Source organism: Hyalella azteca, unplaced genomic scaffold (genome assembly GCF_000764305.2).
Source record: "Hyalella azteca isolate HAZT.00-mixed unplaced genomic scaffold, Hazt_2.0.2 contig12030, whole genome shotgun sequence".
NCBI lineage: Eukaryota > Metazoa > Arthropoda > Malacostraca > Amphipoda > Hyalellidae > Hyalella > Hyalella azteca.
This window is the reverse complement of record NW_025942000.1, coordinates 690,457-706,452: the sequence shown is the minus strand read 5'-3', so window position 1 is coordinate 706,452 and position 15,996 is coordinate 690,457. Positions and strand designations below refer to the sequence as shown.

Genomic DNA, 15,996 nt, shown 5'->3' with positions numbered 1-15,996 from the left:
GAAAATATCCGGCACTTTCTCTTAAAATTAAATTCTTTGAAAACGAGAATGAAATTGAAGTTTTTGAAATTAAATGAGTTAAATTTAAAATTATATCACTAATATGGGGAATGAGAGGATTGCCCGGCCGTTGCTATTCAAGCTGAAGGGTTGAAAATATGAAAAATGCATATAGGTATTTAGTTTATACTGAAAATGAATTCTTATGATGGGTGACAATAATATGAAGAAAGCCAAACAATATTCCATGCTGATATTGAAAATCGCAGTCTTTAGCCGGGAAAAACAATTAAAGATAATTTGACTCATAATTAAAGTCACAATTAAAGTATCGTTCAAAGGTTACGCGGCAAGGCATGAGTGGATTTTCTTTTGAATCGTAATGTGAGAGCAGGGCTAACTTACATTAATTAATTTAATAATAACACAACATTGACATATAGATTTTTAGTAATGCCATCGAGTCCAAGGCTGGAGGTGTTCATAAATTGCAGAAACCAACTTGTGGAGTGAACATTTCCAGCGATAATAGATATTGTTGCTCTAAAGCATCATTCATTATGTGGCAGCTCGAACTTTTTATTTCAGGTTTTAAAAGTAATATAAGGAATTGCGAAGAGAATTAACTGCGTTAAATTTTAAGTTAAAAAACGCGGGTTTAGTTATATAGTTGCCAGCAACTTATTAGAAGAAACTCCCGCCTATTGACGTAGAATCTTCTCATCATTTCGATTGTATACGATGCTCGGAAGACTAAACGTTCAAACGCATTGTTTCATCTATTGTAATATTCTATTCAATGCAATATTAATATGTATGTAATATTCTGTTATGAGACCGTTGATAATATAATAAACGTTAAAGGTTATACAAAAAGAGAAGCATTGTCCATTTAAATGGGCGTTGGGTGTTTGCCATTACTATTTGTATTTAATTACAAATGGAAAGTGCACCTTCTAATTAATGCATTACTAGTTAATTTCACTCGAGAGTATAATTATAACTTGTTCTTGATTATCCTCGTGCATGTGACTAAATATTCTTAACGGTGTACACACTTGAAGGAAATCGCGAACATTGGAGCAGGGAACTTCAACTAAAAATAAAAAGGCCTTCAATGTTTTCGGAGCGTTGACTTTTGATGCTCATCACAACAAATTACAGGTGCAAGACGCCCTCTGACTTGATAAGTTGAGATGCCTTTTGACTTGATAGGTTAGGGGATTCTTGACTTGATGGGGTGACTCAACAAAGCCTTTGATGTATCGTTGCAAGTGTAGGAAAATAATCGGACTAGGACGGGGAGAAACGTACCCTGTTTGATATGAAAAATTTCTCTCTTCAGTGTATTAGGCATAAGTTTCATCAAGCAAATTCCACCATGACTCTCAACCTAAAAAAAGTATGAAATTGAAATCATTTATTCGTGAGTATTTTGCGTTTATAATAGTGCAAAGATGAATTTGTCATTTAGCATTCTATATTCAAATAAAACTTAAAGTCTTTCGATAAGAAGGTGGAGATAAAAGCTCATTTTACTCAGTCGTTTTCAACGTTCTCACAATACCTTATAAAATTCCAGAGTGGTTTCTTATTCTTCTAAGCCAAGAGATAGACGCGGGGCCTGCCCTATAAAACTAAGCGTAAATATGCGGCGTAAATCCGGGGAGCGTGCAGCCTGGCGATCTCAGATAAGAGTAATTAAAAACGGATTTACCTTTGATTCGTGAGAAAACATAGCATAAGAAATGGTGTTTTTTGCTGTTTTCTTTGCTTTTAAATTCGTGAAAAGACAAATTTCATAATAAATACTTGTATAATAACCCTCGCGCTCTTATTTTGCAAGTGAAAGGAAATATATATGCGATAAAATTATTAAAGATTTTTTAGTTATTTTTTTCAATCATATGATAAACCAAAGAACTGCTGGATCGAGATTTCTTCTATAATTGCCACTAAAACTGGAGTGGTTCATGTTCTTCAATCTAAATTTTCCTATTATATATATAGAGAAACGTTTGAGGTTGTTGTTTGAACTAAAACAAATGTTTGTTTGAACTGCAAACTACTTACTCATTAAATAACATCAAACCACGCACAAATTCTTTATACCTTGCATAACTGCATATATGACTCAACACCTTCCGTGTTTCTAATTTAAGTCCCAAGAAAGAAAAGCCAGATAACGGCAGTGAAATCATCTCTATGGCTGCAGTTGGTGAGAGAGTTTTTGGCAAGTGGGATTTCAAATATGATCGGCTGTGACATCAGCGATCGACGAAGCACGAGTGTCTGCGTTAGCGACGACTCCGCTGCGGTCAAAATTCCCGACCTCCTCCGTGGAATGTTTTGAGGCCTGATCGACTTATCGTATCTAAACTAACTCTTCACTAGCCGCCCGGAATCGGAGACTCCTCTTCACTGCACTGTTATGGGACCGAAGCTCCACATTGGTCGTGTCTTCGCAACCCACGGCAATTCGGGCAAAATGGAAAGGCGTAACTCTTTGTCGAGGATTATGTTGGGTCCGAATATCATAAGCCGCTTTACGGCTTGAATTATACTGGAGACGTAGGGCTGATTAAATTATTGATATTTTAGTACCGAAACAGATGGTACAAATTGATTTTCAAATGGATCTCAATAATTGGAAAAGAGAACCATCAATAACTGATAACTAATATATTGAACTGATTTCTGACGTCTAATAAATCTGTAAGTGATGATAAACTCGCCTAAATTGCAACAGATATGAAAATAACTCCCATTTATTAAATTTAATTGTAATTAATTATTTTACGTTGTAGAAGCCGCATAAAGACGTATTAATGACGTCATCCACCTCATGCTTCCATCTGGCCCCGCATTGAACGAAAATTGGCGGAATTCATGCAACCTTATTTTTGATCCACCCCTGCACACGTGGTCAATGCAATAAACTTGTTTCGCGTTCTGAATGTTTAATTTTTTCGTCACAATTTTCGTTATCTCCTGGCACGATTAGCCAAAAACTCTTCATGCAGCAGCAGAATTAAGTTGCAGGATGGCACTTCCTTCCAGAATAAAGAAAAAAATTCCGTAAAGGTTCTGGCGTAACGTTACTGCATGGCGCCTCCAGCTGACGTGCTAGGTCAGACAACAAAACGACCTCGAAACATTTAATCTTGAGAACGTATATAATTTTCCAGTAAATGAGAGTAGAGTTACGACGAGAAAATGCTTTTATAAGAAAAGACTTCATTACGTTCAAAATGTGTGTATCGAAATGATCAGGTAAGTTTGTTTATCCAATACAGATAAAAAACTCAACCACACTTTGAATAGTCCTGCATTAATATCAACAGAATTTTTGATCGTATTTCATTATTTGAAAACCAATCAGTGGACGTAAATTGTTTTTAACGGAAAATTTGAGAGAAAATCCCGCTCAGATGGCGACGGTATTCGATGAATTAAAAGAGTTTATTATTTAAAAGCAAATTGGACAGTAAAACCACGTCCCATAGTCATGTAAATCAAGTCATTCGAGATCTTAACGTCACTCAGGGGAGCAAACTACACTTCGACGTCGGCATCTCTGAGATCGAAATAGAACGAGAGGCTTAAAACGAAATTACGAAAGTTTACAACGATAAATAATTGTTAATACCGTAATAATGATACATAATAGCAATAAATCGTTGAATACTTACATCATATCTTGCTATTTGTCATTGGAATTCTCATCTAATAAATAATAGATTAAGCATAATTTTAGCACATCATTTATCACCCGCGGAACACATTACAATGAAACTAAAGACAATTGTCAACACTAATGAAAATAATCTTGTATGCAGTATATATTTGTCATAGTGTGAGGGTTAGAGCAACAATGTGTAGCGGCTGCTGTTGCTTCAGCAGCCGCTACACATTCAGGTTGCTTTAATCGTGTCGCGATATTACCTGGACCTGAAAATGTATTTTTACTGTGATAATAGAAAGAAATCGTAAAATTGGGAGAGAGGGACAGGATACAAAATTGAACATTCCATTTTCAAATTGCACAAACATATCTAATTTAAATGCACTTTTTCATATTTTCAAGTGAAAGTCAGATAAAGGTTTTCTTCAAAGGCATACATTGGTTTTATTATTACTGACGGGATTAAAGATAGTGGGATTGAAATGACTAGGGTTAGCGATCTCGGTCACCGCGGGCCTAACCTGTTAGTAGTAGATAGATTCAACAATGGTCGACACTACGTAGCGACATTAATAGACAGTATAGCCAATTATACACTCTAAAAATATTATAGTAGGAAAATTACTTGACATCATTTTCAACTCCAGTGAGATAGAGAAGCAGCGGTGAGATGATCGCGTCGCTGATGTGTTGGACACTGCAGTCATGAAAAAATTTACAGAAATAAACACTACTGACAACAATAGTGCCTATTGATAGAGTATATAGATATAGACACTACTGAGAACAACAGTGCCTATTAATAGGGGATCTAGAAATACATAATTGAAAAAACTAGATAATTTTATTACCGATAACCCCAGTGAGGCAGAGGAGCAGCGGTGAGACGACCGTGGCCCCAGGCTGCTGGGCCAGGACGGTACAGTTGACGCCCGCCTCGCAGGCGATGGTCAGGACTGTATCGGTCATGATGGTGACAAATGGGCCCCGGTACAGTGATTGACTGTGCGTCTGTCGGGCTAGTTGGGCTGCAGACAAATAATGAGCGGCGTAAGATGTATGAAAAAATTGTGAGAATTTGGAAGCAGATTTTACCAGTAAAACTCGCGGTATCAATGGTGCAGCATTAATACAACAATAAATTAAAAGTGTTACTGCTAATTTGGGATCAGGGGGTATACAGGCTTATAAAAATGCAGTCGGTTGAAGTCTGCTGGCATCTCACTAAAAAAGATAAAAAATTTTAGTTACCACGCCATCCATTGAGCACTGTTCAAATTTTCTATCCGAGGTACAAATAGAGTCGGACAGATCGTGAATACGCCATTGTACAGAAAAGTTAATGAACTGATCTTTCAGCAATGAAATTTGAAACGTAGTTGAATCACTTTATTCCATTGTGATGTGAAAACATTCTATGACCTCACATTCAGGCAGTGGCAAAAGGAAATGGAAAAATAAAATGTAATTTCGAATGTGTGGATTTGATGAAACTCACGAGTGACATTAATAAAACATGACCAATGGCCACAAGGCAAAAAAGATTGCATTAATGAAACTATCAATTTTGCAGTGCAGACAATCATTTATTCAAATTATATATCGTACTTACAACAAATCTATCGAAGCAAGGTGACTCATGACTCAATTCAGCGCCCCTAGAGAATAATATATATTATGTGAAGACATAACACGTTGTTTATAGATTTCTTTCTACCCGTGAAAGCACGGAGCATATCTCGAACAGTTAATCATGATGATGTATTTATTTGATTTAATGATGCTAGTTTGATGATAACGACAAGTATATTTCAAACTTGCGCTTTTGATGAATGGAAGTTTGGGGGCGATGTCTGTTATGGAAATTGCTGTCCAGTGGACGATCATAAATAAGTTTAAAAATTACTCCTAATTAATTTGCTTTGTTCTGGAACAAAGCAAGCTGCAAAGTGCGTATAGCGTTTGCTCCATGACTACGGAAATGCGAATGGTTAAATTCGACGTTGTTGTCCAGCTGCCTTAAAGTCAATTCATTAAGCTGAAGAAAAACTATCGGTCGCCAAACGCTGATGAAAAACCGAGTTAATTGACCGGATTGGCGGAGGCCAATTTACGGTTGGAGTTCACCGAACCATAAGTTCGAAGCATTTGCAAGAAGCAACAGTTAATTTTTTCAAATTAAAATAGAACATTGACCAGAGTATGCATAAGTGAACAAATAATAGTTAATAATGTTTAAAAAAAATGAAGCGACACGCTTTTTGGGGATCAAAGAAAATCAGGGTTGTTGAGCATCGCCGTAATTGCACGATAATCCTTACGAATTAGATAAAAATAACTCAAAAAGAATCAGAAAGTAAAGAACAATTCTAAAATTGCTATATTGTTTTAATTTATTCGTTGGAACATTAATTGGTATTCAGAGCTGGGCAGCGCTACTTTGAAATGCAGCGGCGCTATCGCTACCGTTACATGCTCCAAATGTAGCGGGCGCTACCGCTACCGCTACATCCACTAGATTGTAGCGAGTGCTACCGCTACAGTAAAATGTAGCGCCGCTACATTAGCCACTACAATGGCGAAATTGATTGAAAATCTCTAAATATTCATTGTTCTGATATTGGGATTTACTCATAAACATTTAATGAACATTTTCAAAACATATCAATGCAACTTTAATGCAATTAACCTAACTGAACTAGTACGGGTAAGATACAGTAAATAAAAGTTACAGTAATTTTTATGTTTTACCTTCCCTACATGGATGTGTACTTTAATCTACCAATCTAAAAAATTTTCCACATATACATATAAAAAATCAGTCTTTTATTTATATATATAGGTGGATTATTTTTGAGATTGGTAGATTAAAGTAGACATCCATGTAGGGAAGGTGAAACATAAAAATTACTGTAAAAATAACTGTAATTAAACTGAAACATGAAAAAATACCTGTAAGTGGTAACTGGTAGCAACTTAACAAGTAACAACTAACATGTTGATACTAGTGACAGGCTGAGGTTGACAACATTACACCGAAAACCTTCGTACAGTTTTATTCTGTAATTTATATTATGTATGTATCATGCTGGTTTTTAAATAGTATTTAATACTATCAGGCAAAATCTAAAGGCTTTATCTATAAATGTAGCGGTAGCGCTGTAGGGGCAAAACCTCGTATCGCTACTCAAATATGTAGCGGGCGCTAACGCTACCGCTACATTGCCTTAAATGTAGCGCCGCTACCGCTACCGAAAATGTAGCGGCCGCTAGTAGCGGCCGCTACATGTAGCGCGCTACTGTCCACCTCTGTTGGTATTGCAGCATTGCAAATGCCGAGTCTAGTTCTTACAGAAGTTAATCAATGAATATATTTTCATACACGGAGCATTATTTTACTAATTTTATTTACCGTAGTCATTTGACTCACCTTATTTTACCTTAGTAATTTGACTTACCTTATTTACCTATGCAATTTGACTAACCTTATTAGTGACTAACCTTAGTTACTTAGTGACTAACCTTAGTCATTTGACTTACCCTATTTTACCATATTTATTAGACTCGCCCTATTTTACTATAATAATTCGACCAACCTTATTTATCTGAGTAATTCGACTAACCGTATTTTATCTGAATAATTCGGCAACCTTATTTTATCTGAGTAATTCGACTAACTTTATTTACTTTAGTAATTTGACTTGCCTTATTTTACTTTAGTAATTTGACTTACCTAATTTTACCTTACTAATTTAACTTACCTTACCTGTTAGTTTGTAGCAAATTACTGGGAAAAAACGAAGCTCAGCTACTCGAAAGTTAAATTCCAATGGCATTGCAAATATTTTGCTGTTTTTCTTCAAAAAAAATCAACATTACATCGCAGAAATTGTAAATAATTATGCCCAACCTGGGTGCAGAGTATCAAGTTGCATTTGTAACTTTGAGAAGCGACCTTCAAGTTTAAAATATTCCCCACAAGTTTGACCAATTTGCTGGAGAATTTATTGCGGGATTTGCTCACAACGAAGAAAGCTGTCCTTCTGCGAGGCAAAAGCGGCATATTTTCTCTTACGAATCGGCAGTGCAGAAACAAACGCTCGGGTGCGCAAATATCGGATAAAGTCAGTTTAATGTCTGAAGGAACAAGCATGGACGCGTGCGGCGTCTATGAAGCGTCAGGCACGCGGTATTAGAGCCGGTGTCTTAGATGACACTTGTGAAAATAGTGTAGCTGAGGAAAAAACGGCAAATAATTGTCCATTTGAAATATGTATTATTGTTCACAGTATCGAAGATATTATCTAGTTTGGAAAAAAACGGTAGTGATTACCCACTTGAATAATGTTTTCACAGACTTAAACACATGTACCTTATTATTTGAAAACTATGAGAATAAATTTTAATCGGCGAATACGCCATTGTTACTGGAACTATACTAACTATACTGGGCCCATACTTTCAAAAAAAGTTAAGAGATCGTAAGTTCATCAGCCAATCATTGACGGTCTTTCAAGCAAAATCCACCAATCATAGACAAGAAAATAGAGCGCAAGTACTTACGTTCACTTAGCGAGTTTTAAAAGTATGGCCTCTGGACGCTAAACCATTGCTCAGGATGAGACGACGCAAGGCAACTTGAGCGAACTCTGTATTTTGTTCTCGAATTAGTACAGCTGATCGTCATAATGGAGATCAATTTTTTAGTAAGATATAAAATATTTTTTATAAGATTTGTATAAGATGTTTTCCATTTAAATAATATCAATAGTTGTAGTAGTCCTAAGCCATAAATGCATGTCGAGGGAACAAATTGTGAAATGTGATTAATGAGATAATCATCGTTAATTCAGTGGACAATTAATTTGAAGATCTTCAGTACCTAAAGCACGGATTACTAGTCACTTTCTGCTAAAAAATAACAGATAGAATAATTGAGTAAGATCTTCCTCCTTTAGGTTGACGTAAGATGCACCCAATGCAAGGAATTTTATTGGAAAATTGAATAATAACTTGAGCCGAGCCTGTAGCAACGTTTGGATCACATTGAAATCCCCAAAAAATACTTATTTGAGATGAAAGTGAAGCAGATTATGCAAATTATTTTCAGAGTTTTGATGAAACGCCACTTCGTGATCCAACGTCGAATAAAACATTTTTATTTTTGTTGAACTTTTCCGTAGAGAAGATACCAGAGCAGGCTGGGCCAGAGGAGCGATAAGACTTTCTTCTCAGAAATAGAAGGGACTATTTATTTATCTTTCTCGCCATGGCGATAGAGGAAGACATAATTTGCCTCGCAATCTCCAGTCTGGATACCGAGAAAAACCTTAAAATTTCCCTAAATAATTGAAAATAAATAATCGGAATAATAGGTAAGAGTTGCTGGAAAAAACATTCAAAGTATCCCAAATTGTTCCTTGCGAATAAACACTCGCAATTTCCCAAACTTTTTAGAACGAACAATCGTAGTCAGCAAAGTTGTTGAGAATAAATACTCTAAGCCATTTGTATTGTTGAGAATCACTAACGGAATTTCCCGAACTGTTGTGTCTTCGGTTGGAGAGTAATGTAATCCTAAGCAGATTTGTATCGAGCAGCCGGTGCTTTCTTCTTGGTTTTGCACAAATCGTCGCAGGATTCACTGGGACAATATCTCACTGCTTTTGTGTTACTTTACAGCATCTATAATGAATAAATGGGGGATATTCTAAATGGGATCTACATATACATAATATGCGTTTAAAAGTTACTTTTTGAAGAAAACGCTTCTAAAAAAGCTAGTGTCTTTGATGTTACACATGTAAAATGAATTTTTAATTTTATTTTCAATTATTAAAATAAATTAATTTTTAATTTTTTTAATATACAAAAATTTTGTATGTTTTCCAAATTATTTATTCTGCCAACTGATTCATGCATTGTCTCTGACTTAATGCAAGTGTGCAAAATTTCAGATCGATTGGACAGGTAGAAATGTGTTAAATATCGATTACAATATTTGTAGCAGACAAACAAACGAACAAACAAACAACAAGAAGTGAAGTAAAAGAGAAGTGTTGTAATAATATGCGTTTAAAAATTACTTTTTAAAGACAACACTTCTAAAGAATCCGGCGTCTTTGATATTAAACATGTACAATGATTTTCTAATTATATTTTCATATACTAAAGAAAATAAATTTTTAATTTTTTAATATTCAAAAAATTAAATTTCAAATTATTTGTTTTGTCAATTGATTCATGCACTGTCTCCGACGTTACATAAGTGTGCAAAATTTCGGATCGATTGGACAGCTAGAAGTGTGTTAAATATTGATTATAAGATTTGTAGCAGACAAAATTCTAATTCTTTAATTTTTTTAAATTGAAAAAAAATTTTAAAGTTGTTTATTCTGTCAATTGACTCATGCATTGTCTCCAACTTTACGCAAGTGTGCAAAATTTCAGCTCGATTGGAGAGATAGAAGTGTGTTAAATATCGACTATAAGATTTGTAGCAGACAGACAAACAAACATTCAAGCAAACAACAAGAAGTGAAGTTAAAGAGAAGTGTTGTAAAAATAGAGTTACAATGCAGATTTCTTATAAGTTCTTACCTGATTAGCACATTTATATTCATTGCGAGGGGAAAACCAAAATGTGGTAGATGCAAATTTTCTTTTACCCGTGTAAAAAGCCTCTTTGGATGACGTTGGATGAAGTCAACCTTATTTCCATACTAAGCCCATTCTCATAGCTCTGATAACCTATATAACTCAAACATGCTATATATTTGCGCGTTGAATGAATGGATTTATTCGGTTTCTTCATCAGTATAACTCCAGAATAAATAATTAAAATTCATTGTGGCGGGCTTTCTCATGTGAACCTGATATACAATTTTAGATTTGTCCCATTCCCTAGCAAGCGTAACTAACTAGGGCGCTGCTATCAGCATATAGGCCCTCATTGTACGACAAAAGCATTTACTTGTAGACAAACCGAGCTTTGCCTCAATAATTTGGTAAGTCAAGCCACTGTATTAGAGCTATTTTACTGACTTGTGTTTGTACAATTATTGTTTATACATATATGTACGTTTTATATTTCGTCATAAGGTGTTTAGTTTTGGTTTTAATAAATGTTTCGACCTCGCCAGAAACCGTTGGCAAGTAACTTCACTCCACGCGTGTCAAATTATTTTATCCACAAAGAAGAGTCTCGCTACGAAATTCGTCACATTCATTTTCGAGGAATCATGTTGTTTCGATGCCAGAATTTATTAATCAAAATTTCGGAATCAATAAACTCACTTGCGTTAAATTTAGCTTGGATTTTAGTTGAATTGTTCAACTTGACATAATGGTTAGTGATTCCCATGAACCTCAATAAATTTACTTTCCAATTATTAATCTTAATTTCGATCTGAATAAATTAGAAGAACATCATGATTTAAGGCTATGCTAGGTGTTTACGAAGCGCTTCATATAAAGTGAATAAAATTGAAGATTAATGTTAATAATCCTTCAATTAAATGTAATCGAGAAATAGTGTCATGCAATAGCGGCAGTGCGTATAGGATCGTATGCACAACCCACGAGCTAAAACACTATTCAAATCGAATGTGTTTTATTATTCACTTCGAACTACGAACCAAACTCTTCACAAATGTTCTTTCTAAAAAGTTGTTGTCACCTAAAAAACGTTTAACAGAATGGCAGCGAAAACTTTTTTTATTCCTCACTTCCAACAGGTCAGTGAACGTTTTATTAGAATTTGCTGCAGCAGTTATAACCTATAACTTAACATGTTGGTGACAAATGAACTGTTCCAATTTTTGCAGCTCCCTTACATAGTACCAAAATAAAATGAAATTTTGAGTTTTTGATCGAGAAAATAGGTGTGAAAGCTCAGGGACATTTTTTACGAGGACATAATTCATCAAAGTTTTGACAAGCATTCAGTCATAAAATGCAGCGAGGTCATAACTCTTAAATTGTTGATGACTTCAGGGAGTACAAAAGCACAGAGCTATCGGTGGCTTGTAGCTTTCAGTGTTCAGTAGAGCAGCTGTCAAAGTAAAGAGTTCAGTTATAAATGCTTTCAGTTGAAATAACCTTCGGTTCGTCGTAAAATGGAAGTGCTTCTACGTGGCAGTTCTTGAAAGCTCCTTTAGGAATTGAAAATAAAACTTTTACCAGAAGATTTTCAAGGTTGTCGCACAGATGCCTTTTTATTTTCCGTCTCTGTTTGCTGGAAAATCCGGTTTCAAAACCGAATAATTTTCCATTGTTGCATTTATTTTACATATTCAGGCATGTTGTAAAAAGCTGAAAATATTTTGATAATTAAGTATATACAATTTATCTAAGTTGTAGTATTCTGATCAGCAAACTTCCCGTTGCTATTCCATTTGCATAAGTTTATTAACATACAATTCAAGAGATCCATTGGATCACAATGAATAGTTCACTATTTATGATAACACAGCAGTTGAAATTAAATTTGACGCCGTGTGAACATATATTAAATTATGTCTTGCAACATATTATAAGTAGAAGTAACGGAAAATGGAGCTTTTCAATGAGGTAGATTTTCATCTCAAGTGATGTTCTAAAAGTTGTAAAACGCATTCAAACTGACACTGCTACCAGACACCAAATTTCCAAATCGAATTCGATACAAGTAGAAAATTATTGGTCTTGGTTAGAGGCCCATCTTGTAATTTCGTGTTCAAGGACGTAGACAACAACCACTTGTGCGTCATTTGTCTTATGGCGAGCTTGAAAAAGGCTGCATTAGCGTGCACGTCGAGGTCAGTATTAGTGTTCTTTGTGGGGTCAGCGCACGCGTTTGTTTACATGCATGGCTCATGAAGTGTATTACGAGGTCAAAGGTCAAACGGGGGCTTGAACTGAAATATCTCTTACGAATGTAATAGCATGTTAAAAAATTACACTTCATCCATCAATAATTGCAATAATATAATATAATTAATGTAATATAATAGGTCTCAACAGATCTTGACTAAAAAGTGTTAGATAGTTTCGATGAATAAGTCTTTACTCAAATCAAAATTCAACAAAATCCGCATACGGAAGCACAACTCGGATCCATTGTTAAATATTATATAACAAAACATCGGTGGTTTTTCAGGAAGCCAAAAAAGTTAAGTTTTTGAATACTTTTCAGCAACAGACTTATTCAGAAGCCATAGTACTAAAATAACCTTGGATGAACTGTGCTCGGTTAAAGGTACCGATGTTTCGTCAATAACAGATATTGTACATAACATAACATAATTTTGAATACAGAAATGTTATGGGGAACACTTGATCAGGATATAAGGAATTGGAATTGAAATGAATAAATATTTTACGGCAAGGGGCAGAATAAAATTTCCATATGATGAAGTTACTGCGTTGAGCAAAAAAATCTCATAGTATTTGCAATTTTTACAAGGTAAAATGGCGCAACAACTCCTGACCTCAAATAATGCGTGTATTGCTGCTGGGTACTACGTTCAGTTAATAATTTCTAAACAACATGCATGTAAGTCACATTTGTAGTGAGGAAAATATTGGTACGTGGGATAAATTTACTGAATTTACTTACAATGAGGGCAACGGCTGACCGCGCTACAAACGATACTGTTCGCCTGCGGCAGGCGGACGAGAATTTATTGCCGCTATAAAGAGAGAGTAACGGGACGGCCATTGAAACGGCACTCAGAAAAATGAACGGGTCATATTGTCCAAATAGTGACTCTCTTTAAACACGTAGCGCTGATACGCTCTCGTACCGGGACAAACTAGGTTAATATGAGCCACATAACGGCAGAAAGTGCATGGCCATTTAAGCAAAGTTTCGCTCATGTGTGTATCTGCAGACAGAGGGTTGGGCTGAATTAAAAGCTAAGAAGACGCTGCGTGTTGCACTGCATGGAAGAAATAAGAGACTGTGGTAGAAATGCAGGTTTTGGTAACATTTCAGGGGTAATTTTTAAAGGAAAATTTAAAAGCTCGTCTTTAGAAAAGGTGAAATATGCGAACTGACGGACGGTGCAAAACTGAATTTGGAGCCGAGGAAAAACATATTACTAGAACATATTATTTAAAATTTATATTATTCTTATTTATATTAGAGCATGACTTTTCTCAATACAATTACAAGCCCGCCCATGGCTGTTACACACCTGGTTAAATCAGACTGCAACAAAAGAAGAAAATTAATTTAGAGCTACTTAATAACTTATGTGACAATAAAACGATTATATTTTTGGAAAAGGCCTTCCGCAAAGAGCAGAAAATTAAAAATTTCTGAAGAACCTTGTCCATTTCAAGAGGGAAAGGCGTGTGATATGAATGACCGGCTGGTGAAGCCTGATAAAAACCTAGTATAAGTTCAGTGAAGATGCCACGATGCACTCTCTGTATTGATTATAACTTGCCTGAATTACGAGTAAAGTTTGGTACTTAGATGTGGGGACCCATCGATTCTAGGAAAAAAATGTATCAATAAATCTTAGTACGTAGAAAGAAATAGAAACTCCAAGGGTGTTTAGTCTACAAGTCTACAAAAAGATCTACAGTAGTTTATGAACGAACGTTTAAAATATCGATTACATCTGATGAACGGTTTCTTACTGAGCCAATGGAACATGCAGATATTTTCTCACACGGTTATCAAAATCGTTAATATTTATAGGTAAAAATGTTTGAAAAAATATATTCACAGTGGAATTTCGAAGCTGATTCTTGAGCACAATATAATTGGAGCCGATCTGTCGCAATTTACTTAACCCTTTACTCTGGATACTTTATTGACCAGCCAACTGGATCAACTCTCTAAAATTGCAGAAGGATAAAGAATACAAGGAAAACTGCATATTAAGACTCTTAAGCTATCTTCTGCCATTGCATATTATGCATTTTCCATGAATGCAATGCATTCGTTGTCAGCATTTAACATCAAACAATGAATCCACGGTCTTGACTCGCCGGCTGGACCTCGTGCCGATAAGATAATTCTGCTCCGTTAGTGAAAGATAACTCGATGGTGCAGTCGCGATGATGAGTTGAGTTTAGTGCAGTCGTGCCAAATGGACGCAGTCGTGTTCAGACTTGCATCACTGATTATAGAGTGTTGACAGTGGAGCGATGGCGACATATCACTCTACATGAGGGTATAATCACGCTAGCTTGAGGGCATAATCACCCTGCATGCTCAGAGGCAGACGCATGTTTTCGCTGCACGCCACCACGCCACGAACTGTGGCACACACACGCCACAGTTCCTACACAGTTGATGTAAATGCATTAATTGATCCGACTATTTATAGCTGTAAGCATAGCAATAATTCAATAATTAATAAATGTGTGGATTTTTCGCCTTGTATACTTATCTTTCTAAAAAGCGAAACAATGCGTTTTTGATTTGACCTAAATCAAGACTACTACTAAATTAGGGCACTTTAAATTAATATCGAAAACGAACCGCTAATATTACGTTAGGAGTTTCGTCATTCCCATAGCTGGAAAGAAAATAGAAAAATTTAGAGAAAAGAGAAAATTTAGAGGAGCGAATTTGGTTTCATTCTTACATAAGTTAAACCACAAACACAATCTTGTCAACGGGTCATGAAATGTCTGAATTACTGGTACCATATCGATGTTGCTGCAACCAATTCTGTAGAAAATCTATTTTGCTGTAAGAAATCTACAAAAAGATTATATTTTGCTATAGCTAACGATATAAAAAGACTATCTTTTTGCAAAAAACAATATGAAATTTTTCCTACTACGGTCACGGTACGGTATAAGTCCCTTTCAGGGTATATATACTGTACGTAGCTTACTACGCTGTTTTAGCCAGTATTGACAGGCATGATGAAGACTACGCATGATGAAGAAACGCAGAACTAGTCACGCAATCCGACCTTTTCTTCAATAATTAGAGGAGTTTTAGCCATAGTACCCGTTAGCCACAATACCGGACGAGTACTGTGTATAAATAATGTGTACATATGCGATGTCAGCAAATGGTCTTAATAAATATTTTGCACTCGCTAGAAACTGTTGCCACGAAACACAATAATTATTCCATCTACGAAACAGTCGATCTATGAAAGATTTTACAACATATATAAAAAGATCTTATCATATTCCTGTAACAAAGTGTCACCAATTGGAGAAGCATGTGTGAAGGTATAAATTGATGCTTGAAGCTGCTCTTCAAGATAGAAAGAAAATCACAGAAAAAATGTGTTATAAACTATGCGAAAATTAATAATAGTTAATTGATAGAATTTAACACATGAACAAGAATC

The 15,996-nt window shown here is 35.5% G+C and overlaps 1 protein-coding gene across 1 annotated transcript in view; it reads right to left on the bottom strand.

Moving 5' to 3' along the window:
• LOC125178714 (prostaglandin E2 receptor EP4 subtype-like) overlaps positions 1–15,996 on the bottom strand; it is a 46,079-nt gene that overhangs the window by 16,700 nt on the left and 13,383 nt on the right. Inside the window, exon 2 of the mRNA XM_047883117.1 lies at positions 4,537–4,713. Within this exon, the coding sequence (XP_047739073.1) occupies positions 4,537–4,654 (118 nt within the window). The 5' untranslated portion in view covers positions 4,655–4,713. The remainder of the gene's footprint in view (positions 1–4,536; positions 4,714–15,996) is intronic.